The following is a 27,837-nucleotide window of genomic DNA, read 5'->3' as shown; positions in this document are numbered from 1 at the left end:
ATGCAAAAGCCCTCTGTCATTCCTGGACTGACCTTGGCTGTCACTGCAGCAGCAACACGGGTGGCACAGAAGGTGGCAAGGACTCGTGTTCTTCCTGTTTCTGTAGGCCTCCTCCACACACCGAGAGTGAGTAGGAAGGACAACAGGGAGCTGACTGCTCCTTGTCCAAGCTCCCTCAGTGTCTGTTTACAGTACACTATGTGCCACGCTGTGGTGGGTGGGTGCCATTGTACAGAAAAAAAAAAGCAGATTACTCTTTTACAATGAGTTATTCTGCTTTTCACACGGGACTGTTTCTGTTTTGGTACACAGAGCATGTAATTTGCTCTTAAGCAGCTTTCTTAAACTGGAAAGAGGTGTTTATTGCAGCTCAAGAGGTAAAAGCAGATATTAATGCTATTAAAGTGCATTAAACTGAAGAATGTTGTAATGTGAGTCACTTGCATGGAAGGATTAGAGGGAAGCAGAATGGAAGGGATTCTTATTACGGAGAGAAAGTGAAAGTGTTCATCTTGCTACGTGAGAGGCTGCGGGTAAACTGAGGGACAGAAAGGGTGTGTGCTGTGCATACATGCGTTCATCTATGTGTGAAAGAGGGAACACTCATGCCAGCTCTACTACCGCTGAGCAATAACAGAAGCACATACGCAGATAGATACAGAACATGTTTTTCAAGCAACAGATGGCACTGAGCCCTGAGAAAAATCAAATAAGGAACGCGTTTGTCGCTGTTAACGTTATCAAATTCAGGACTCAGTTCAGGATAATTGAAAATAAAAAAAAGGTTATTTGCCAACAGTGATGTTCAAGGGTTGGGTGGTGTCAATATTTAGAGATTCAACGCCCTTATTTTCTCCACCCTTGGTACAAGGAAGTGACAAGGGCCATATATCTTGAAGCTGTAAACAAAAGGCTAAAGAAAAACAGTTTTTTTTTTTTTTTGCAGATTATCGTACATTTAGCTTAGCCAAGTTGTTCTAAAGAATTCTTATATATCTATGTGCCTCTGCTCAATGTAAAATAATTCTGTGCAGACCAAGGCATTTTTATCAAAGGAATCTAGTTTAACTTTGCATTATACAAATTACTCAAGATTTCTTGAATCAGTTATTTAAGTTGTGCACTTGGAGGAATTTTTTTTAAACAATCTAATAATTTCCATAGAAACGGGGCAAACTATTCAATGTTGTCTTGATGCTGAAAAGCATTTTTGTGATCACCTGCTAATCAGTTTTCTTTTCTGAATTGCATCCATATTTTCTTTCCAATTTTACTTTTAACCTCAGATTTGCCACTGTCAAAAAGGAACGTTACTATGTTTGCTGGTCTACAATGGAAGCAAAGGTGTGCCTTAACATGTGGACAGACAAATCCTGAACATCCTGGGTCATTTTGGTAGCAATTAAACAAAATGTTTTTATTTTGCATATTCTCAGCCTTCTATTTCTTGTTCCTTGTGTTTATTTGCTAGTATTTATAGAACACATTTGCATTGCTTCCTGCCTGCAGCCACATACTATACAACTGAACAAATATTGCCATGTAATCCCACGGATTTCTGTTCCGTTAGTTTCACATGTAAAAGAAATCCAATCTCTGTTCTATAATGTCCAAAATTCACTTGAATACCTGCATGCTAGATTTTCGATTGAGAATCTGATTAGCATTGTTCATTTCACTTGAATGGGCCAATGTTGTCGCTGATGAATCTTACCTATAGTCTGCAATTGTAAAGAGTTTTGCTGCTGGAAAATGTGTACTTGATAAGGCACCAGAAAACATCGTATGATTTCATGAACCATCTCTATCATTGTTTAAGCATCCACATGCTTTGACTAGCAATTCAGTCTGAAGCTTCACATCAGCACCTACTTTGCAATACTTATGTTGAAGGTTGCAATCAGTACCCAACAATGGCCACAATTACAACATATATAAAGTGTGCTTAAAAAAAAAAAGAAAAACTTTCTTTCATTCCTCTTCACAATCTTGCACCACTTTATTTTTGCAAAAAAATTAAGATTGTGGTTGCAACAGAACAAAATGTTTAATTACTTTTGAAAGCCGCTAGATAGTCTACACATTGTATATAATTAAAATTTTGATTAAACGGCCTTTAGAGATCAAATAAAACAAGTCCAACATACTCTGTATGATAAAATATATTTAATTCACGCAATCTGTGTATCAAAAACCACAATTATATGCATTTTTACAAAACAAAATCAGTTTTGTTTTCTTCCTTATTTGTTGCTTCAAATAATTAAACACAGGCCCCAGAAACAGGGGTCATTCATTCAATTAGTTTAGAATTTAGCACATTTAATTACACACAGTGTCTGCCCCCCCCCCCCCCCCCCCCCCGACCCCGCAGGCTGCGTCATACAACTAATGGATTCAATTTCTAAATTTTTTTACAGAGGAAATCTTACTTACTTACTTACACTTACTTCCCAAGTGCTTACTCATACAGAAAGCAGTAAAAATGTGTGCACAATATTTAAAGTTTTGTACACAAAATAATACCTTGATGATATTATGAGGGACATATGTTGCCAAAGGTAAAGGTGTGGAGCCAATACTGAGTTCCTAATGTACTGTCATGACAGTGTTCTTGCACAAGAAGAGAAATTCCTCAAATATTGTATTCTTTTTCCTTGAAGCTCCACTACTTTTATCTACCAATGAAATGCATCCACTTTAGCCCTACCAGCCTATGTGTGTCCGGATACACGTGTAATTAACATCAGGCTGTAGCTTTTTTCAGCCGGTAATAATAAACTTGTTTTTAGGTTGATGAAGGCTGCCTCTGACAAAAATATTGTGCTGAGTGGTAGAAAAACAGTTGCATGTTGTTTGGCAGCTTAAACATTTTTTATTTATTCTTGTGGAAATATTTACACTGCTATTTTAGCTCTAAATCAGAGGATTAAAGTTATCCTCAAAGCGGATTCAGCCCTCGCTCATTGTTTCCAGGGGAAATAACATACTTGCAATAACAGGATTGTAAAAGGGGGGCAGTTGTACCTAGAGGCCAGCACCCCTGTTTAACGACGGGCGTTTTTTCATCACAAAAAGAAGGACCCCAGACCAGTACTCCTCCACTATGTTACAGGAGCATCAAAAAAATTACGTTTATTTTCTAAACATGACGTCTCAGTGGCTTTCAAACCTTGAAACAGGGCAAAGATTGGTTCACCCCAAAGATCTGGTTCCCCGGCACAAACAGAGCAATATTGTGTATTCTGTTAGGTGCCAGGAGGACTGTCTGTGATCAATTATAAATTGGGGAACCAAAGCAACCACTGGCCAAAAGGATGGGCCAGCACAGAAGACAAACATCATCAGGCCAATGTTAAGCGGTTTACACTCAACTGCAGTCCTGCGATCACTGTTTCAGGAATGAAGATGTTCTCATCCTGGATAGAAAGGAACATTGGTTTCAGAAGGATGTAAAGGAAGCCATTTTTGTAAAGAGAAACTGCCTGTCATTAAGCAGGGGTGGAGGTTTCCAAGACCGATTGTCCATATTGTGTTTATCTAAACTTACTTATGTGAGCTGTATGTTTGTCTTTGTGTAGCACCATATCACCAAAGCAAATTCCTTGTACATGTAAAACACTACTTGGCAATAAAGCTCACTCTGGTTCGGATTGAGATTATATTTCTAATTTATTCTGTTCAACTAGAATGATTTGGATTGCTTTTCTATATATGTGCAAAGTGCAAGTTTTCAAGTTAAATATGATTTATTTTCTTTGTCATACATGACCCAACCATTGCCTGATGGGTAAAAGGAGCTATCCTCTATTTACCGCAGTTGGCTTCATAGGCTGGATATTCAGTTCATGAGAGAGCGATTCAGGCCAAATCCTCTGGGTGTGATGTGCTGCGTTCGCCTGTCAACTTTGTTGAGTTTTTTCAACAAGCCTAGCTTTGTCTGTTTCACAAATGCCAGGCTCAGTAGGTCTGACAATGTTGAGCCAGGTTTAAGTAATTCTGGAAAACGCCTACCTCCAGCTTTTTTAAGGAGACAGTGAGGTTGATCACATATTGATGCTACAATGGATGACTTGCATCTGCCAAACTTTAGACCAAAAGAGCAACATCTTTTGATGGAGCTTTATGAGGAAATTAAGCATATCATATTCAAGAAAGGAAACACTGCCGCAAGTATAAAGGAAAATACATTTGTTTGAAGCTACTTCTGTGGCAAAACAATGTTAAACCATCCATCCATCCATCATTTTCCGACACGCTTATACCTGCTGGGGTCGCGAGGGGTGCCGGGGCCTATCTCCAGCTGTCAATGGGCGAGAGGCGGGGTATACCCTGGACAGGTTGCCAGTCTATCACAGGGCGAATGTTAAACCATTTTTTTCTAATCTATCACATTCTGTAACTCAAGAGGGCTCTGTTTTACTAACCTTTCTATAACTCCTGAAATAATACCAGCGCTACACTTTCTATTTTTCATCCCAGACTTTGCAAAACGAAGTTCACCTCATATCCAATTTTAATATTGGCATTAATATTTAATACAAATATTGTTTGCATTTAAACATAGACTCTAAAACAAATTGAAAGAAGTTAATGTAGGATACCCGTTAAGCAATGAAGCTGCGCTTGAGAGGAAATATGTTTGTTCTGGAGGAGGCAGCAATACAACACTGTCTAGTGTCGCAGAATGTTGTGGAAAACGGTGTCACTCTGGGCTTTATTGAAAACACCTTTACTTCTTTATAAGCCATTTCTCTAATCCCCTCAACACATTCAAAAGTCCATCAAAGGCATTCCTGTCAAACTTAGAACAACATCAGTCTTCAAAAACAAGGTGGAACAGTAACGATGCCCAGATTGATAATTCCAAAGTTAATAATGGTATAGGCTACTATCATAATTTAAAAACAATAATAATGACTGAATGCCAATATGTATCTGTGGTATTGTAATGCAAGCTAATAAAATTATGTTTAAGCAAACATCAGAAAACGGAATCAATGATAGAACTCATTGGTTTCTATGAGTGTGCCTGCTGACTGAACAGATCGGGCACCAGGATTCACCAAGCCTGGCAGTTAGCCTAGTTTGGAGCAGGCTGCACAGAATAAATTGCGTTGGTAACTTATGTGCTGCTGCTTTTGTGAAAGTCGAGGCTTGGTTCAGCCAGGATATCTGGAAAATTCTGGCTTAATCCTCTACTTTGGTCTTGTGAAACAGCCCTCGCAGTGGCAGATGCTTTTTCCTCTTCTCTTATGCACATGCACAAAATTGGTGTAATTTCAACTTCTCGCCAGAGGGGGGCAGACATCTGCAAAAATCCTGGAACTAATGCTATGCTCCTTGTAATTAATGAAATTATCATTAGAAAAGTGTATTTTTTGATTTTTACTTTTTGATCCAAAACATTTGTGGAAAACAAAGTTGAAACAGAATAAATCTCTAAGTGATTAAATTCTGATATCTGCTATGAAGATAAGAGCATTTCCTCTTATCTTTTAAGAGTATCTTTTAAAAAGGTACACATTATTTTGGACAATAAATGTCTTTGTGTAACAACACCGCTTCATGCACTTCACCCTTACATAGACAGTTTGAAAACCACTTAATTAAATAGACTTTGGTACATGACTAAAACTAATTTTGAGAACTTTTCTGCAGTGTAAATCATGTCCCTTGTGATTTTTCATTTTTTTATATCTCAGAATAGTCATCTCTACCCTAGAAAGGTTTTAATATGTTCTTTCATTTCAAGGTGATTCAACTTTCATTTAGAAGATGCTATGCATTGTTGAAGCTTTGATTGAATAATACCAACATGAATGAATGAATGATGAATGCATTTATTTAGAGCATTTTGAACATTGAAAGAAAAACATTACAAAGTCCTTTTAATTTTTGCCCCCTTGAACAGTACAATTACAGTCAGCTTCAGTTAGGGACTTAAACACTCTAAAGGCATCAGTGAGTCACCTGGGAATACTCTACCAACACATTTCATGGACATATGGTAACTTATAGTTCCAGTTCGGTGCCTTCTGTGCTTTTCATCATACCTGTCACATGTTTGCTGACTCTTGTATTATTAAACATCCAGCTGCAGCTTCACACACCAGCCCCAAGATAAATCAATGTTTGAGTAATGTTTGAGTATATATCTTCATTATCAGTTTTATTGTAAAAAAAATAAATAAACAGAATTCATGTTCTGAGTATCCAAGGTACTTATCCAAGAGGCTTGATTAAAAATAAAATGCAGCTTGTCTGTCAGCTGCTATTTTCACAAAACAGAAGTTGTTTTTTTATGAGTGACACTAAAGGGTATCTCTAATTTATTCAAGCAGTTTCTAGACAATTTTAATTAAATCTGTCCAGCATTAAAATCTGTAAAAACCATAACATTTAGGTTATATGGTAAATTATGTGATTTAAATTCTTAATAAAACAGCCAGGCATAGAAAACTAATAAAGGCCCTCAGTAGTCAATCAATGTGTTTTAATAGTCAGCAGACATCAAAACGTTTAATGGTAAACTGATGAGTCTTTAAACCTTCTAAACACAAATGTTAGATCTTCCAGAAATATATTTGAGATTTTGCAACAAGTTACATTAGATGGAGCCCTAAATTTGACCTTTAGTTTAACATTTTAATGTAAGTAAGGAGCTTATGAATTTATAAAAAAAATAATAATAAAAAAAAAAACTACCTTCTCAGGGCATCATTTATCTTATGCTTGATCATTAGAATAAAAATAGTTACAAAATATCTCTGTTTCTAAATAATAAAATAACTTTTAAAATTGCTGGTGATTGAGAAAATTAATGAGGTAAACAAGATTTTTTAATCAAACCTAAGGAGCTAAATATTTTCATCTAGCGACAGCTACAGGAGTCCGACAAGATAAATGTGAACATTAATACACTGTGAAACAAAAGCAGATGAAAAAGAAACAGACAACTTGCAAGTCAGACTGAGAAAACAAGGAGCAGTATTAGACAAGCAAAGAGAGGAGCGAGAGTCAGGGAGCATTAATACACTCTGGGGCTGATAAGACACAGGTGAAAACAATACACTTAATACAGGAGCACAGCAGCAGGGGAAGTAAAATGATATTCGACATCTGAGAACAGAGAGTACCAAAATAAGACAGCAGCAGAATTTCTATCAATAAGGCCTAAAAAAGATATCTGAGATATAAAAACCATACTCTAATATGTGATTTCCGCTAATAGCGGTATTTAAACTTGGCTTCACACTGGAAATAGAAGAATACATTTACTGCCGGAATTCACAACACAGTGATGTTTAAGATGCCCTGATGAAAAGACAACAAAAGTTAAAGTTTATTAGAGGGTGAAAGGGATTAGAATGTGAAAACAACTACTCCAGATGTTGGTAACAACCCAACTAATACAATCTGCACATAGAAATAAATTAAAACAAGTGAGTCCATAAAATATGTATTCTAAGGTGAAATGACCCAGGAAAAAAAAAGATAAAAAAAAGCAGCTAAAAGGCATCAAATGTCAAGAAGCCCACTGAAATACGTCTGTATTTAGAATGGAAACATGTCCCCCAAAAACTGCCAATTAATGTAAGCTGGTTTAGTCACATTTGATTGCCTATATTAAAAAAAATCACTGTATCAAGGTATCACACAAGAAGCATATGATGACGGAAAAAAGCAAAGAGCTTTTTTGGATCTGTTCAACCTAGCGATTTGAACTGAGCCCCTTCCTGGTGCAAGGCAAGAAGGAATCAGCTGGACCACCATGCAGCTCCTTCACAACCATGTTGTTGCAAAACATCAGACCACTATTGCCATAGTGGTCTGATGGTTACAGACATATCTCTAAACATCTGAGAGCACCGCCAGAGGCAAGTCAAGGCAAATTTATTTGTATAGCACACCTCAGTACAAAGACAATGCAAAGTGCTTTACATGATTAAACTATAGGAAGATAAAAACAGAATAAAAGCAAGTAGGAATAAAATGTAGAAAAACTGAAACAAAATAAGACATGGGAAAAGGGAAACTAAAAGCAAATATTTAAAGCAGTTGGACTACAAACTTGAAATAATGATGTTTCAATAAAAACAGTTTAACTAGAACAGTCAAAGGCATTCCTAAACAAATGTGTTTTTCTTGATTTAAAGGAACTCAGGGTTTCAGCACTTTCACAGATTTTTGGAAGTTTGTTCCAGATAAGTGGAACATAAGAACTAAATGCTTCTTCTACATATTTGGTTCTGGTTCTGCAGAGTAGACTGGAGCCAGAAGACCTGAGTGGTCTGGAGGGTTGATACAATGATAACAAGTCTGTGATGTATTTAGGTGCTAAGCCATTCAGGGATTTATAGACTAACATCATTATTTTAAAGTCTATTCTCTGAGATACAGGGAGCCAGTGTAAGGACTTTAGAACTGGGGTGATGTGCTCTACTTTCTTAGTCTTAGTGAGGACGCGGGCAGCAGCGTTCTGGATCAGCTGTAGCTGTCTGATCCACTTTTCAGGTAGACCTGTGAAATCGCCGTTGCAGTAATCAATTCTACTAAAGATGAATGCATGGATTAGTTTTTCCAGATCCTGTTGAGTCATTAGTCCTTTAATCCTGGACATGTTCTTCAGGTGATAGAAAGCTGACCTAGTAATTGTCTTTAGATGCTGTTGGAGGTTCAGGTCTGAGTCCATCACTACACCCAGATTTCAGGCATGATTCTTGCTGAAGAAACTGAAGCTGTGTGCTAACTTTTTATCGATCCTCTGTTGATCCGAAAATTATTACTTCAGTTTTGTTTTTATTCATTCGAAGAAAATGTTTATGCATACATGCATTGATTTCTTCTAAGCATTTACTCAGTGCTTGAACTGGTCCATAGTGACCTGGTGACATGGTGATGTAGAGCTGTGTGTCGTCTACATAGTTATGGTAGCTGATGTTGTTGTTTTTTATGATCTGAGCTAGAGGGAGCATGTAGATATCGAACAGGAGGGACCCAAGATGGACCCTTGAGAAACTCTGCATGTGATTTTTGTGGTTTTGGATGTTGAGTTACCTACTGACACAAAATAGTCCCTTTCCTTTAAGTAGGATTTAAATCAGTGGAGAGCTGTACCAGAGAGGCCGACCCAGTTCTCCAGGCGCTCTAACAGAATGGAGTGATCGACAGTATCAAATGCTGCACCGAGGTCCAATAATACCAGCACTGTGGTTCTTCCACATTCTGCATTTATATGGATGTCATAAAACACCTTGACAAAGGCGGTCTCTGTACTGTGAGCACCGAAACCTGACTGGAAATCGTCAAAGCGGCTGGTCATTGTTTAGAAGGTATTTAATTGTTGAAACAGCTTTTTCAATAATCTTACCGATAAAGGGGAGGTTTGAGATGTGCCTGTAGTTCTGCAGATTTAGTTTGTCCAAATTGTTCTTTTTCAACAGTGGTTTGAGGAAAAACACCTGACACAAGGGACGTGTTTATTATCTGAGTCAAATCAGACTCTATGACAGGCAAAACCCTCTTGATGAAAGCTGTGGGTAAAACATCAAGGAGGAGGGACTTAGCTGGTGAACGATTTCCTCTAAGCTTTTGTAGTTTATTTGGCTGAATTGGGACATGTTGTCAAGATAAATTCTAGTTGGAGACAGCTTTGTTTCTGAACTTGATATGGATGTACAGACTGATCCTTTAATCTTTAGGATTTTCTCAGTAAAGAAGTTAGCAAATTCAGTGCAGGCCGTGGTGGAAAGGAGTTCAGAAGCCACGGACACAGGGGGATTTGTCAACCTGTTGACCGTGGCAAATAAAGCGCGAATATTATTAATCTTTTCGTTGATAATCTCAGAGAAGAAAGATCCCCTTGCATTTTTTAGTTGTAAGTTATATCTGTAAAGTCTCTCTTTATAGATGTCATAGTGAACCTGGAGTCTATTCTTTCTCCACTTCCGTTCAGCTTTTCGACACTCCCCTTTTCTCACTTCCAACTGCTGGAGCACTTCTCCAAGGAGATTTTTTCTTCCCGAAAAAACCTTCACTTTATTTTGGATCAATGCAGTCGATGATATCTGAGACTTTAGACTGAAAGTTATCTACTAGTTCATCTACTGTGTTACAGCATAAGGTTGAAGCAGCTAAGTAAGCTTGAATAAAAGTTTCCGTGGCATCGTCCTTAAAGGTGCATTTTCTTACGATGTCCCTTTGGTTAAATGAGTCACTGGAAATGATGCTTTCAAAGGTAACAGAAAAGTGATCAGTGCAACATCAGTTACATTGACCTTGGAAATGTTTAGACCTTTAGTGATGATCAAGTCTAAAATATGTCCCTGTTTGTGCATTGGCTGTTTAACATGTTGAGATAAACCAAAGTTTATAAGTGTGTCACACAGTTCTTTTTCACCTCTGTCTTCAGGGCTGTCAATGTTAAAGTTGAAGTCAATAATTAAACAGTGATAATCAACACATATCACAGATAGGAGGTCATTAAGATCATTAAAAAAGTTTGAATTGGATTTGGGAGACCTGTAAACATTCAAAACTGCTTCCTTGCCGTCGGCCCGAATATCTAGCTTCCACTGCAACAATTGAGGTTAAGACCTGGAGCTAACAGGCTAAACTACCTGCTAGCTAACTTTGAAACAAAGTTTGTGTTTTATGATTGTGACAAACTGCTTTGTACTTGTATAACTAGTCTGACGACCCCAAAGCGCTTTGCACTACAGTCAGTCACCCATTCACACACATTCACACCCTGATGGTGGTGAGCTATGTTAGTAGCTACAGCTGCCATGGGGCAGATTGATAGAGGCGAGGCTGCCATGCACCAGAGCCACCGGGCCCTCTTAAAAGTTACTTTAAACAAGCTCCGAATCTCTACAAGCATTAGACACTATTAGCCTCCTTAAGAACTTACTATTAACCCTAGTTAAACATACCTAAGGTTTGTTTAAACATAATGCTTGTTTTCATTTCGTTTTCGTCATGGTTAACCCCTCTTGAAAGTGCTTAGAGCCACGGTGGACCGTCGTCTGCATTGCTGATGCTTTGCAGCAATCCCTCATACCGAACATGCATGAAGCAATGGTGGCGTGGGGAAAAAAAACCCTTTAATGGTGCGTTCAGAGTGACCACTGCGGTCAGTCCGAGGTCAGTCTGGGGACCTGATAAAGGTCTAGAGTTCATAATGGGAAATAAATAAATACTCAATGAGGTTAATAAGACACCGGCAATAATGAACATATAGGCCAAAATAATACAGTAAGAGTGTGGTAATGACTGTCAAACACATACCTGTATGTAAACTCAGGACCAAAATACATTGAATATTATCGGTTCTACAACGGTACTTGCTTCAGATCACCATGTGTCTCTTTATGGCCCTTCTACAGTGAATTTGGACCAAACTAAGATAGACAAGAGCGATGATGCTAATGATAAAGGCAAAAGAAAGGTTGCAGTTCTTTGGTATAATTTAATATAATAACTGCATAGCATTACTGTAATTGAATGACATTAATGGAAAAAAGTTTTATTCTTTGTTTCATCCTCTGCTGGCAGACTATGCATATTTCTTTATTTTCCAAGTATATCAAAAATACTTAAATGGCATTATTCTACTAAAGAAAGTGTTTTTGCCTTGTGAGACATTTTTATTGGTCTATAACCTAAGAAAAGAAATAACATTAATAACATCTTATGTAACGTATTTTTCATAAACCTTTACATCTTTTTTAGGCTCGTGGAAGTTTTTGGCTCTAGACAAGTTTTATTCTGTAGAGTTGACATCAAAAAAGCTCTTTGGATTAAAAAGGTTTCTGACTCTTGATCTGTAACATTAATTAAAGAGCTCTAATGTTTGTTAACATAAGATGTTTTCACCACCTGCTTGAAATGTATTTTAAATAACACGCCATTTTACAATCTGTAAAAAATAGAACGAATGAATAAAAATTACACCAGATAAAAAGAAAGGAATAGAAGACAATTATTTATGATCTGACTCTATAGCCACAAAAATATAAAACAATATACTAAATTAATGTTAAGACTTAACACACAAAATTATCAAAGTTACGTATTATGACTGACATTCAGTTTTAGATTCCTATTATAGTATACTGAAGGGCTTATTTTCTTAGCTAAGTTGAAATAAGTTGCCTCATAATGCTACTCCAGATACTGTTGCTACAATGTACCTAACTGAGAGTAGAGCAACATCCTTTATTTTATAAATCCATAATCTCAACTAAATAGTTATATTGAACACATGATCTCTCTGTTGCTTTGTTTTATTTTACTTGTATTGTTCAGCAACAAGTAAATAGCATCTACTAACCCATCGTTTCCTAACTAATCTTGTCTAAGCCTTCACAGAGACAAAACAAATATTTATTTTTATTAATCTATTCTCTTATTAAATTCATTTCAGAATACCAACAATGTAAATTATTAAAAACTATCTTACAACATTCTGTTAGCATGCTAAAAGTTTTTAAATATTTTTTTTTACCTTACATGTCAAAGCTAGAATAGGTTGTCTGCTTAATTTAACCTTTAATGCATACAGCTGTTAATATCACCCAAATGATTAGAGCGGCTTTGTTAGCAACACAGTGAGATATATTTTAAAAAGTGAAAAAAAAAAATATTATGACATAAAAACAGTAGGTTTCCATCGCAGCTTTTAGTCTTTGTAAAGGGGAAATAGACACATGACCTCAACCTCACTAAAATAGATATAAAAAAAAAACACTCTCCAGGTTGGAGGAGAATTTGCATAAGGGTTCCATAATATAGTGCTGAGTTTAAAAGTAACACGTTTGTTCAATCGAGAGAGCAAAAACTACTTCTCTGTATCAAGGATTCAATGAAGCTCAGGGTTCAGTCGCACAATGATAACATTACCGTTTACCCCACTACACATACCAAAACGTATACGACATCCCGAAGAGAAGGTGATGATCATATGATCGCATGATCATACATATTTTACACAATAGATAACATATAAAAAGGCCTAAAAGGTGAAAGATGGACTCCATGGGTGAGGCTAATTGGTTACCAGGGAGATAAGAAGTGGAGTCTTCAGGTCAGGCCTCAGACCCTCCTTCATACAAAGGAAACATTACTTAATCTCTGCCTCGGTTTAATCCTGATCCCAGCTGCTCAGTCGGTACTGTCCTTTTAGGTATATGCTGAACTACTTATGTGAGACTCAGAACTTGCGTCCCAGTAAGCACCTATCAGTTTACAGTAGGTAAATTGTGTCATACACAACACAGCATGAGTGCTCTGTTGACATCCTATACCAGGGCTGTTCAACTGGAGGCCCGCAGACCACTTGCAGCCCGTGGGTGATTGCAATTGTTTTAAAACAAATCTGAAATATTTAGTGAAAAACGCTCCCCAGGCCAGCTGCATGGTTATACCTTTGTTTATGTGTTGTTCATTTTCTACCGTCTAGTAGCCAGATTGAGGGTTTTGGTTAGACATAGAATGCCATTGACATTATTCAGCCTTGGTGTAAACTGCCTCATGTGGAAAACCATGTGGGTGAACCCAAAAGAAGACAAATTTTGCTCAACAAAGACCTGAGAGAACAGTACAGACACTTTAATCATGCCATAGAACTGTCTCTATCTTACCCCTACACCAATGAACAGAAGAGGAAAAACAGGTTAAACTGAAAAATAACGAACAGATGACAGATGACAGTGCAAGCCTAACAATAGTACTCTGTTTCTCAGCAATGCTCTATGGGTTGCTGCTCTATTTTGAGGTGTTGTAACATTGTTTTGAAGAAAAATATTGAAGCTTATCGTGTCAGCTATATTAGTTTTTGTAGTAGGGGCAACTTTTCTATCTACTAGCTTTTAATCCAGGGCTACCAATTGGTATCAGCCTTATACATTGCTGTTGTTGTCTGTGTGAACAGAAATAAGTCAAACTGCCAAGTTTTGGCTGAAAGTACATGAGGTTCATGCATTTTCCTTATGTATGCTTCTTTGTTTATACTTAGATAAACAAAGAAGCTGTAATATGAGAGAAACAATACGACTATATCCTGAGCAACGAACTATTGAGCCTGCAGTGCACGAACATAAGGCACATAACTTCCATACTTACTGTTTGTGTGGTCTGTGTGTTGTTTTCTTAATTGAATCTCCCTCCGACATGAATCAGACTGTCTTCATATTAAGAGACAAAGTGCCTGCTTTGAAGTTATTGATGAAAAAAAAACACGCACAGTATTACCCACAAAACACGTTTTAGTTGAATCATATCTAAAGAGGAAATTGCGGGATGCTGTCATGGTTGGGCGGCGAGGACCCAATGAGGCGGAGGACAGCGCATGGTGTAAAAGGAGATTTTAATCAAAGAAGACTTACAGTAAACTCAGGTTTGGGAACAGAACTGTGGGCAGCGGCAACACTGGGAATACAGCACAGAGGAACGCAGAACAACACAGAGTGACCCGACAACGGGGAAACAAACAGAGGGAGCTTAAATACAGGCTGGGAACTAAACAACAACAGGTGAGGCAAATCAACTAATTAAGTCCACAGCTTGTGGGATCCTGACAGATACAATGTTAAAGGAACTATACCTGACTGCACAAATTCAAACCGCGAGTGAGGAGAACAGTTTAGTTTGAACTGCAAGCCCCACCCCCAACGGATTTTTTTTCCTCCATGAGAAACCCTTCTTCTCTCCCTCCTGGTCTCTCCTCCCAGCTGACATACACAAGACTAAACACACGCCTCAAAATGGTGCACAATCCTCCGGAGGAAACAAGTTTCATTGAGGGACTTTTTTTTCTTTATTTGACATAAATGGCTATGTCTCAGATAAATGGCATTTTCTTATGTGAATGGTCAACACTTACAAGCATGCCATGTTGTTCTGTTTACATACTCTGTCATGTACGCACTGGAGGAGCTGCTGCTTAGCAAACGCTGCTGCTAATCAAACGCTGCTGCTTAGCAAACGCTGCTGCTAATCAAACGCTGCTGCTTAGCAAACGCTGCTGCTAATCAAACGCTGCTGCTTAGCAAACGCTGCTGCTAATCAAACGCTGCTGGTTAGCAAACGCTGCTGGTTAGCAAACGCTGCTGGTTAGCAAACGCTGCTGGTTAGCAAACGCTCCACACCTCATTTTGCCATTTCCATTGCCATCTTTGATTGATTATAGGTAAAGAAGAAGTTGAATGGGAACAACTTGCTTTTACAAACCAAATTCTCAATTCTCTCAAAGACAAAAAATGCACTGTTTACTTATTTATTATGTAAACGGAGAATTTTTTAATCTTTATGTACATGATAGATAAAATGAAATTGGAGATACACAAGGCCAATTTGACAGTCTAACAATTTTCCATAATGGCACAAGAAATATTGAATAATAAAATAAGTACTGAAACAGTCATATTTATTGTTTTAACCTAAATGAATTAAAGTCTTAGGGATTGATTTATTTAATATTTTCATATTTCTCAAATAATTGACATGCTCACAAAAAGTATATGATATATGAAAGATATTTTTATTTATCAATTGTATTAATTCAGATTCATACACAAATAGCAATATTTATCTCAAAATGTTTTTATTTATTTGTTGAAATGTGACACTTTTCCTCTTGTGTACTTTTTTACGGGACAGAGAGGCACAAGCTTTACAAGTTTGCTTTAGGCAAAACTGAATTGTGAAAAGCTACCATGACAACTAGATCCACTAAAAAGTGTGATTGTGCCTGAGCATGGAAAAAACTCTTATCTTAATTTTTAATTGAGCTCAAATGTACAAGTATTTCTTGAACACGTGATTGAGGATAGTAAAGCTGTATCATACACGTATAAAAATTTGCTACACATTAGAGGAGTGCCTCAAACTCTCAACTATACATAATTAATTTAGAGAAGAAAATTGTACAAATCTCTACCCACACAGGTCACCTGTCTATCCCACGGCTGGTTTAAACTGTACCTGGTTTAAACTCGCACATCCAAAGGGGAACAATTCACACTCCTCACCGACTTTCGTACTGTGAGGCAACAGTCCAACAACCTGGTTACCATAACTATTTTGTTATGTAGAAACAACATGCATGATGCCTTAAAGGCTCATGGTTAATTAGAAGAAGCTGTTTGAGCTGTGAGCTTGTTAAATAGGTACACCATGGAAATGCTGGCACTGTACGAGAATGTACTTGTGGTTGGAAACAATGATTAATGCTGACATTATTAATCTACTGTGTTTGTGTGACGTAATTAAACTAATAACATACTGTGTAAAAATTATTTTTCTTAACCAGACAAAAATAAATTCAGCCAGGTATAGCTTCTTTAAGTTAATAAATGTGTTAGCAAGGATAACATCAGTTTTTTTGATTGATTATAGGTAAAGAAGAAGTTGAATAGGAACAACTTGCTTTTAACCAGACAAAAACCAGACCTGGTTCCCATAACTATTTTGTTATGTAGAAATAACATGCATGATGGCTTAAAGGCTCATGGTTAATTAGAAGAAGCTGTTTGAGCTGTGATCTTGTTAAACAGGTACACCATGGAAATGCTGGCACTGTGCAAGAATGTACTTGTGGTTGGAAACTATGATTAATGCTGACATTATTAATCAAATTAAAAAATCTAATGAAATTAAACTAGTAAACTAACATTTATTCTAAGTGACATCCAAAACACAATATTATTGTCAGTATGTTCAATAATTTAAAATGTGTGTTTTGTTTCCATCTGCCAGAAATACTAATATATAAATATGTCTAAAGGCTTTTCGCTATTCTCCTAATCTTTAGCGCTTAAAATAACTGAAAACTTAGACAAAAACACATTACCTTAGCATTGATCGTGTCTAAATAATCTCTACGTATAATCTTAGTTTTGACCTAAGTGTTGGTTTAATTTGAGATACATTAAAAGATTTTTCAGAGCAATACACAGTGCCACTCTAGGTCACATGACCCATTCTAGGTTATGGAAATTCAACACAGATATGACATAAATATTTCCAAACAGCTGATTCATCTTCATTTTAAAAGAAAGCAAGAAGATCCCTTCCTGCATCATTCAGTGGCTCCATACAGCCGGAGAAAACTCCGGTCACGGCAACACTCTTTAGACGTCTTGTTTAAGACAAACTGCAAGAATAGTATGAAAGAATATTTTAGTGCTTTTGAATTCATGCACTACCTTAACAATAAGCACCCCATTCCCATGCATGCGTGATATAACTATTGCATTAATAATCTTTATTCTTTTTTCATTCTTGCACTGTATCTCATTAAACCATCAATGTCTGTGATGCTCTGTTTGAAAATGCTACCTTGGTATTTCAGTCTGAAAAGGGCATCTAGAATATAAAGGGCAAGAGTGTCCACAGTCTGAGCACCATTTGAGCATACGTATGTGCTTATTGCATCTCAGCACATCTGCGTTTTAAGAGCTCTGTCTGTTTTAAATGGGTATACAACCTATTCCTAAAGAACACATCAAATTGTAGCCTAATTGTTGTAAGGTTTGGGATCAACCCTCCATTATAATATAGTCCAATATAAATCAAAATGAATAATGAAATTTGAAAAGATATTTTCCCAAACACATACAATAGGCTTAAAGAGGACATATCATGCTTTTAGGTCCTTCCCTTTCACATTTAAATCATTCAGTTTTGGTCTATATAAAGTGTAACTACAATGCTTTGGTCTGAGGTCCTTGTTAATGTACCCCCACATTCCTCCCTTTTAACCCCAGTTCTGAGGTTTGTCTGACAGCAACTCGTTTTGGTTCAGTGACTTATTATCTAAAGGAGGCACTTCACACCCCGCCCCCCTCCGGGTTGCAGAGCGTTCCATTCAACCCCATTTGGCCATTTTTGTAGTATGCTGGGGGATGGTATAATGAACAACTGATGAGTTATCCACTTATAACGTAGAGCAGCACGCTTGCATTCTGAAAAGGTTGAAGGAACCTGGTTTGAACCAGGACCCACTATGGGAGCCATTGCCTCTCCTCTCTCTCGATCTCTCTCTCGATTGCTCCCTGGGTGCTGTTAAGGCTGAGGCACACCAAATCCAAATTAATGTGCGATCCAATGGAAAATTAGATAGTGTGAAGTTGTATGCTATTGGAATATTATGATATAAGTCACTATGGGCTGACGCTACTTCGGACATGTGAGCAATGAAGACACGAGAGCAGCTGCTCCACGTTCCTGCTGATTGCCAGGCCAAATGCTTGCGTGTTCTTGTGCAGGGTACTGATTGTCTAGGATGGACTGTCCCTGTTTTGGTCTCATGGCAAGGTCTGCTGTCGGGTATTTAGTGGGAGGTGAGGGAATAGAGAGACAGAAAGAGTGCAGACGGGCTGGCGGCCAGACCGTAGGGTGCAATTACTTTTCATCCATGTGATCTCTGCTCTGTTTCTCAATGAAAGTGATGGAACTTCATCACTTCGCCGTTTCCACAATCAATAAGTCTAGGTTATCTAGGTCAGTTATTGTTTAGAATTCCTACCACATCATAGCAATTACATCTGGCTTAATTGAATGTGGCCAGGCAGACCGGCTTGTTGTTCTTTGCAACTGTATCTGCATAGGAAGGGTCTATCCGGTCTATCTTGCTTGGAGCTACCAAGCAATTTCATGGAAAAGTCTTGTGTCAGACAGGAATAGAGACATGTTGGCGAAGTAAAACACATTCGGTCTGGGGAAAATTAAACGAAAATCTCTGGCCTGAAAAGTAAACTTTATGCAATTTTCAGTTAGGTTCGTCTCAGTATAGGTTTGTCACAGAAAACACATAGCTTAGTAAATAACCAATAAAGCATTACAATAAACAGTTTACTCATTGTAGGAGATCAGCAGTACAAAAAAAAAAAACAATTAGAAAGTGAAACTGCAATGTTTTATGAGCTTGTTCGAGCTGCAACTGTGACTCTACGGTTACTGCCAGGCTTGTTTATTCTGGTAGAACATCCAGAATTTGCAGTACATACTCCGGTGATCCATAGAAGGACCCTCTACACAGCTAGTAACCGGGGGGAAAAAAAACCCTGTATGGATCTGTCCATTGGACCGGACAGATCAAATGAAAGAATCAATAGGAACTAATTCTATAAAAGTAATAAACATGCTTACAGAGCGAGACAAACTAGACAGGCAACCTCGTATTAATCTTATCAACTCATCAGTCATTTACAAACATGGCAGTTGTGGTGTCAAAGTAGCCCGCCCTCCCTGTGTTGTCTGTACACTCAATACTTGCCACACATGTAGAGCTAGTCAAAAGAGACAGCAGAGAACTACCTGTTTGCTCATCCTGTTGAGATCTTTCATCAGTGGGTAAGTTCCATAAGTAGTTTTGCAAAATGTTTATCCTACTGTATCTACAGAGGTATTTTGCTATACAAATCTTTAACTCAGCTATTGAATTTAGGACTGGTGTCACAGCCTTTTTTATTTTATTTGGTTTGAAAAGAATCATCGATACAACCAAATGGTCAAAGCAAAAATATCAGAAAAATACATCAATAGGAAAAATTATTTTTCTTTTTTAATGACAAAAGGTCATATATTTTTTTAATTTATTCTAATGCCTAATCTAGATGCTTTGCAGAGTGATTTTTTATCAATATATTAAATTATTATTTATATTATTTATTGACTTAATGAATAACTTTGAAACGTTGATATATATATATATATATATATGTATGAGTGTGTGTCAAGACTCAAGAATCACTACATTATTGTCAGTATGTGTAACCATTATGACAATAATGGTTACACATAATGGTTAGGCAGACTCAGCTCAGAATGCACATACATGCCCATAACACATAAACAAAACAAGACATGATCTCCATGTTTTTTAATAAAACAACTTGACTGCACTGGCAAATCACATCAGAGACTTATGTGTGTGTATAGTCTTTAGCAGCAAATGGACTCATTTCCAAGTCAAAATATTGGACGCCAGTCTACAATACTGTGGAATACATTATGTTCAATTTGCATAGACATGTGAATACTAATACACATTTACAAGTAAGTGAGTTTACATGTCAGAAGCCTGTATAACCAGTTTATTTATCAGATCATGAACTGGGCTTATGGTTTCATGATTTTCAGCATTGGGCGATAGCCCTTACAGCTTTGGGAAATAAGCTGTGTTTTAAGTCTAAGATTTTGATTTAATGTTCCTGAATCATTTACCTGATGGAAGTTGGACAGACAGTGCATTGGCCTGGTATACCCAGAGCACTCAGGGCAGTAACACCAACTTATACCTAGAGAAACATCAGACATCTCAGTCCAGAAGAGCGCAATCTTAGGAACAGCTAAGACCCTGAGAAGAACCCTCAAGCTCTCAGGCCTCTGGTAGAGGACCCAAGCTTGAGAAATGGAGAGCCACCCAACCCTGTAAGAGGGGTGTGTGAGAGAGTACAAAATAGTAACAGTTCTATTTGGCAGCTTCGGCATATACTGTTGTGAATACATCAAATTCTGTCACCTTCCATAAAGTTATTTGTCTCACCAGATGATTGGTTAGACCACACCATGTCAGACGTATAGAGAATTATCAAATAGTCCCAAATACAAACATATTTTCTTTACAATGTGTGTAAGCATACATTATCTTTGGCATTTTGAGAAAAAAATAAATATGTTTTACATGTGGTTAAAATGTCCTCTTTTTACATGTGGAAGGTTTTCCCACAGTTTTCACATGATACACGCAATTGCATGATATAACTACTACTGAAATATTTGTTGCTATGGCATATAATTTACACGCATGAAACACTGGGAGAAAACATTTCACATGTGGAAGATATTTCACATGTTGCTACAAAATATAAATCCACACGTTTCACATTGCGAAATAAAGCATTGATATAGCCTTTTAGCCCTTTTATCATTTTGTCTCATCTGTTTCTCTCCTTTTGTTCCCCTTCTATCTTCCTATTTCTGTGTCCATTGAACATGAAATAGTCCCAGCATAAAATCTAATAAACCTTCTTTCGTATATAATTCAAGCGGAGCACTATGGCGAAAGCAGTAAGGCTCCACTTGTGAAAGTAAAATCTGTTGAATTCTTTTTGGCATTAAGACAACAATTCTTAATGCCACGTTGCCAGGCAGGACACACACAATAACAAAAATAAATACAGCATTTACCACCCCACCTTTACTTACTTCATAAAAGGTTTTCCCCGCATGTTTCCAATGTTATTTTATAATATTTATTTCCAAATCTGAAACACAAATGAGAAAAAATTAGATTCTGTTAGATTTCTATTCATTCATTCTATTGCTTACAATCATATTTTATTGGTTTTGACATCACGGCATATTTTATTCATTGAAAGTGTCTACAGTTTGTGTGTCTTGTAAACACAGATTTAATTAATCAGTGAAGTGCTGTAATAGCTTGAGTTAGAAGCTCCCAAGCAACGCTACTGGGTTGAATTTATTGTTTTGAAATTGGTTGGAGTTACTTCAAATCAGCATGGGTTGTCCAAGTGAGAAGAACAGGCAGACTAAATAAATAAAAGTCTCCACCTCCTATCTTTTTTTTCCAATGCAAGAAAGCGAGTTCATAACAACTAAGCCTGTTTACCAAGAAATTCATTTAGGCTTTTTTTCCTGCTAGCCGCTCCTTCCTGGTTATATATTTGTTTGCACAGTTTTCCCACGGACAGACTTTATAACCATTCATATGGAAATGCACTGTTGTCAGATAAAAGCAAGAGAAACAGGTTTTAAAGTAGCCCAAGGATTTGACATCTAAATAACTAGCTTAATCCCTACAAAAGCAAAAGCTGTAATGTTGTTTTATCTTGATTTGACTTCCATTGTGAGGACTGTTACGGCTCCAGTCAGTCCTGGCCTTATTTTCCTTTTAGGGTTCCGAGAGACAGGCCTTCTGCAGGTGGTATGCATTTACCTGATTAGTGCTCTGCTGCTTTAAAGCTGCTATGCTTGCAGCAGAGGAGAGGCTCTCTTCCTGCTCTCCCTTCTCAGATCCCCATTTGGTTTGGTTTGGTTTGGTTTGGTTTGGTTTGGTTTGTAGCTTATCTTATGGTTGGGTTTTGTTAGGTTTGTTTTGCATTTGCCTTTTTCTGGTTAGTCATGGTTTCTTATTTTAGGTATTCTCTCTTTGGGATTTTATTTCTTTAGTATAATTGAATAAAATTCAGTTTTAATTTAAGCAGAAAATCCTTGTGTGGTCTCCTTTTAATGTTATCCCAACAAACAAGCCTGGTGGACGTAACAGGACGCTTTCACTTGTGAGAACAAGTGAAAAGTGTCCCTTTCTTTTTTAAATTATTGTATTGTGACAATCTCTGAGAGCTTATAAATTGTGTATATTTATACACTATTATGACATATATATATATATATATATATATATATATATTAGGGCTGGGCAAGTTAACGCGTTAATTTCGCGTTAATTCATTACACTATTAACGGCGATATTTATTTTATCGCGCATTAACGCATGTTGCTCACATGCTTTCAGTCAGTGTCAGTCAGCAGGCGCGCTGACTGCAGCGTGCTGTCACGGCAGCACTCTCCCGCTTCCCCTCCCCTCTCGTACATGGCTCAGCGGCGTCAGCCAATCAGCACGCAGGCTCAGCCTGGCCCGCCCACTCAGCTCTCACACAAACTTAGCAAAGAAACAACTGAGAGAGACCGCAGCAGCGGAAAAACATGAACAGTGGAAGTAGCACCGTTCGGCTTTATTTTAATACCGTAAATGAAATCAAGCTGTATGTTTTGTAAAAAGCCGGTTCATTTCAATGGAAACACAACAAATGTATCTAAGCATGTGAAAAAACATGAAAACGTCGAGCCCCAGAAACGGAGAGAGGAGAAGAAACTTCTCTCATTGCCCGGACAGACCCACAGACGTCTCTGACTGAGGCGTTTCAGTCCTCCAGGGAACATCCAGGTAGATCAGTGGATGGATGGATGGATGGATGGATGTTACTGGAGCCCACACATAACATGTAATTAAAACCTTGAAAGAACCCAGTACATATATTAAAAAGTGTTATTTAAGATAAGATAACATTAGCTAATCCTTTTTTTATCCCACGACGGGGAAATTTATAGGATTAAAGCAACAGGCAGGTGCACACAACACAGACAAAATTACATAAGGATTGAAATATATAAGAGGTGGATTAGCGAAAAAACACTGAACATAACATTATTATTATTATTATTATTATTATTATTATTATTATTATTTAATTGTAATAATAAAATAAAAACCACAAAACCCAAAAGGTCAACAGTTTCATGATACATCAAGCTTAGGGACTGGCTAATATACAGCAGGTCAAAAAAGGCCATATTTTGGCTGCAGTGCTTGCTGTTCTCTTATGAAGAAAAGATCAATAGTGCACTAAATTCAATAGATGGGTTAAAAATATCCAGTATAAAATAAGTGCTACAAATGTTACAACACTTTTGTTCATATGGCAGCAGAACATTAAAATAAAAGTGCTCTTTACACTACTTTTGAATTCATTCTTCGAGTTTGTAAATACAATGCGATTAATCGCGATTAATCGCGATTAATCAGGGCGATTAATCGCGATTAAATATTTTAATCGTTGCCCAGCCCTAATATATATATATATATATATATATATATATATATATATATATATATATATATATATATAGCTAGCCACATGTTTGTACATACCGCTGTTCCCACATGTGCAGCTGCACTCAGGAATCTCATGTATAAATGTATGTGTAGATTATCTGTGTCATACAATAATATAATAGTAATTTTAGTGAACCCTGTTTTTAGTACAGTGAGATTTTTCTCAAGATTGTGGAAACATTGGCGTCATCATTTATTTGTGGCTCAGTGACTGTCATTTTATTCCTTGTTTGTCTTTTTCTTTTCTTTTTCTTTATCATTTGTTTTTTACTATGGACCTCTTTTGTGTCTGAAATAAAGATTGATTGATTGATTGATTGATTGATTGATTGATATATATATATATATATATATACATATACATATATATATACATACACTGTACAATGCAACAGAAAATCAAACAAATATGTTTAACAATAACAAATTTAAAAATAAACAACGTGAAATGACCTGGTTGCGCAAGTGTGCAAACCTTTGGTATATTACATTTTTTAAAAACATTTAAATTACATTTAGCTGTTAACTGTCTTAAATCCACAGTTGCAACCAAACATTATGAATGCGATTAACCTTATCTAGCTGTCCCAGTAGGACATTTTCTGACATCTGCTCATTTGCATCTTAGATAAAGCCAAAGTTACAAAGAATAAAACTAAACTAATTGTTCAAAAAATAATAGTCAGCAGAAGAGCACAAAACATTTTTATCAGATTTTTAATACTTCTATGTTCCAGTAAAAGGTAGTCATTAATAATTTGAGAAATATTTGACAAGAATGACTTTGAAAAGACTGGATGTTTTCCAAATCTGATGAAAAGAAAAAATAACAAATGGTAAGCTAAGCCAGCAAGAGTTTACCGGCAAGAAGGAGCGGCAGAACGTGTTTTAAGGTGCTGGTTGTGACCTACAAATGATAAGAATCTCCTCTGTTCCCAGTGTGTTTGAACCGCTGCTACTACAACTACTTAAATGTGGATAATATATTAAATAATTATGATATAACTTCCCCTTAACTCAACAGTGAGATAGTTGAGACCAACATTAGGTGATCCAGCAGCCCAACACACACATCTCTAAACCGTACAAAGTGAAAGGAGTGAATACAAATGCATGTCACCCATTTAAATTTCTATTTCACATTTATCATGTCGCTTCTACTTCACAAACATCTTTATGCTAATAACATTCCAACAAAATATAATGACATTCGTGGTTGTAATGCGCAAAAAAGTCTGTGTTTTATATTTCTAAATGTAAATGTGTTTTGTGAGGAAAACTCAACAGGTTTTTCAGGCTTGTGTTGGTTTGTGTTACCATTGCCTGCTGCTTTATTTGCATTACTATAAAGACAGATTGACTGAAAACAACTCCAAAAGCAGTCTTCATTTCTCTCTTGTTTATTATTTCCTCAGAACCTATTATATACGCACCTTACTGTGCCGCATCATGGTGTGGATGAAGTTAAGGATGGAGATGGATTCCCTGTGGATACGGGTACGAAGAATGCCTCGTAGCATTTGGTTCATCCTGCTGTTTGGTGTTGGAGGTGCACTTCTCTTCCTTCATCTAGAGGACCTGTCAAAGATGCTCCAGCAGCAAGGCCCTGGTTAGTCTCTTTTTTAATATAGTTTGATAGGAATCACTGTTTATAGAAGGAAACTTATAGCTATACTGTGTCTACCTTAACTGTATATCACTTTCTAATAAACGTAAAGGTGACCGATTATGAAAAATTTACTTTTTCCATGTCTTTGTACTCCTATTTGGGTCTCTACTGCTACTAGTAGTAATCCAAGTTTTTTAGACAAAAACTAAAAAAAAAAATTGTTGAAGTGGGGAGGTGAAATCTCATTGTTTGAGATTTCTTTGTGCAACAAATTTTTAATGGAAATGTTTGGTATAATCAATAGACAATAGACTTATCCCAAATGTTTAAAGGAAGCATAATAGGTCACCTTCAACAGAAACCAGTGTCTGTTGAGAACAGCTTATAAAGCTCAGCATGAAAATACACTTGCTTTTCATTACACAGATGTTGCCCTGTCTATTATCCATTTACATTCAGTTGCAGATATGCAGACACTCAGCAACACACATAATGTCTATTGATGAGAAAGGTAGAGGCGATGTAAGAGAGGAAAATAAGGCTCGTGGTCTGATGTCCTTGATCTACAGGCCTTATATTCTATCATAATTAAGCTGTTATGTTATCTACGATCTTACAACTCAAAGATACTCATATCCTTCATTGGCTCATGTTCATAGCTTACATTCTTCTCATATTAAAAATTACACGGTATCTCCTGTACCTCCTAGTGGTGAAGGATGTATTACACGGACAAGTAAAACAATAATAGTGGCAAGAACTGATTGCTGGCCTACATGAGCTTGTTGTAGAAATGCCAGTACAGTTTTAGAACTAAATATACATATGCAATAGATATGCTTTAAATTGTGGACAAAACATGTCTTAAACAACAGTGCATAACCAAAAATAAAAGAGCCAAACTTCAAGCAACTTTCTTTAAGGTGTGTTTTTACTGCTGGAACTTTGGGCCAGTGCCCAATCAGAGGACCAAGGTATAAATCTACTCCAGAAAACAGCCCTAATAGGGAGGTGGTACATTTTTGATTAACTATAAGTGAAGTTTTGTAGTTGGAAGATATTAACCGGTTAATTATTCACAGCATTTGTTTCAGACAACTCCAAGTTTAACTTCATGTACGGTTAATATTTTACATTAACTTTTAATAAGATCAATAACTTTATCATGAGTTACATTTGTATTCAAATACCTTCACAAGATCAGGTAACCAGTTTTACCAGTATTAAGTAGAGTGAATCAAAATGCATCTACATGCATCATAATGCATGTATAACAAGGATTATTTTGTTGCATCACCTGAATAAAAAGTGTAATAGGCACTAAAAGCATTAGAAAGAAAAGGTTTATGCTGTAAAGGTTCTTAAAACAATAGTAGCATGTTTTATATATACAGTATGTGTCCATGACTTTACTTGGTTCTGATAAAGATAGAAACCAAAATTCATGATCATGATACACAGGTGTTTGGATTTTGGCTTTCTTTTGTGTTTTCATCATTCCCTTGTTGTTTATTGTGTTCTGTTTAAAATGTTCTTAGGTTCTAATAGGGAATTTTCAGTTGATAAATTTGCCTGTAGGGTTTAGCTATGTAAATTCCTCTGCTTTCGTTTCTTATTTTATTCATGTGCTCTGTTCTTTGTACATTTGGCTTTTTCTCTCTTAGATCTGTTAGTGTATCCTATTGGTTTATTTTTTTTCTTTTCTTTGTGTGTTAGTTCAGCTCCATTCATGGTAATTAGGCTCCCTGCTTTCTTCTGCTTCAGCTGCTCGGCATGAACACTGATAAATCCCGTGCATTCAGTGTCATTCTCCACTCTTTCCTCAGTATTTAGGATCACTGATTGTCACTGTTATTTGTTCAATCTTTATGTTATTCTGCCCATGTCCTGTTGTCATTGTGATACTTATGTAAGTTTCTCTACTTTATTATTAAACCCGTCACTATTCTCATCCCACGTTCCTGTCTGCACTTTGGTCCTACTTCACACCCACACAGCACAACAGACTCTGAATATGTGGAGCTTTCCTAAAGGTTTCACAAGTTTTGTTAAAATGTTTAAGAAAATACATTTAGAAAAATGTGTTTAAAATTACAAGTTGAGTTGTAAAAATTTTGGGAGAGGTAATAAAGAGTTTACTGTTCATAATCATTGTTTAAAATATTTTAAGGAGCAATATTCAAAAGGGTGGTTATGTATTGCATTAATTTGTAAAAAAAAATAAATAAACAACTGCGAGATATCTTTAACAAGAAGAATAAATTTGCAACACATTTACGTGCTGTGGATACTCTGAAACATGGCTCTTCACAACAAAAGAACAAATATCTCCACAGTTACAGCTACATCACATGGATACATACAAATGGACTATTCCATTCAAGAAAAATCTAGCCGTTACATCCATCCATCCATCCATTTTCTGACCTGCTTAATCCCTCATGGGGTCGCGGGTGTTACTGGTGCCTATCTCAAGCGCTCATGGGGCGAGAGGCAGTTAAGTCAAAATTATTTACAATCC

The 27,837-nt window shown here is 36.8% G+C and overlaps 1 protein-coding gene across 1 annotated transcript in view; it reads left to right on the top strand.

Annotated features, from left to right (window-relative positions):
* The window catches only part of LOC105930459 (carbohydrate sulfotransferase 8), a 218,836-nt gene that overhangs the window by 13,717 nt on the left and 177,282 nt on the right, over positions 1-27,837 (top strand). Inside the window, exon 2 of the mRNA XM_012868689.3 lies at positions 25,123-25,316. Coding sequence (XP_012724143.2) covers positions 25,123-25,316 — 194 coding nt within the window. The remainder of the gene's footprint in view (positions 1-25,122; positions 25,317-27,837) is intronic.

This window comes from Fundulus heteroclitus, chromosome 4, assembly GCF_011125445.2.
Source record: "Fundulus heteroclitus isolate FHET01 chromosome 4, MU-UCD_Fhet_4.1, whole genome shotgun sequence".
NCBI classification, from domain to species: Eukaryota; Metazoa; Chordata; class Actinopteri; order Cyprinodontiformes; family Fundulidae; genus Fundulus; species Fundulus heteroclitus.
This window is presented reverse-complemented; position numbering and strand designations above follow the sequence as displayed.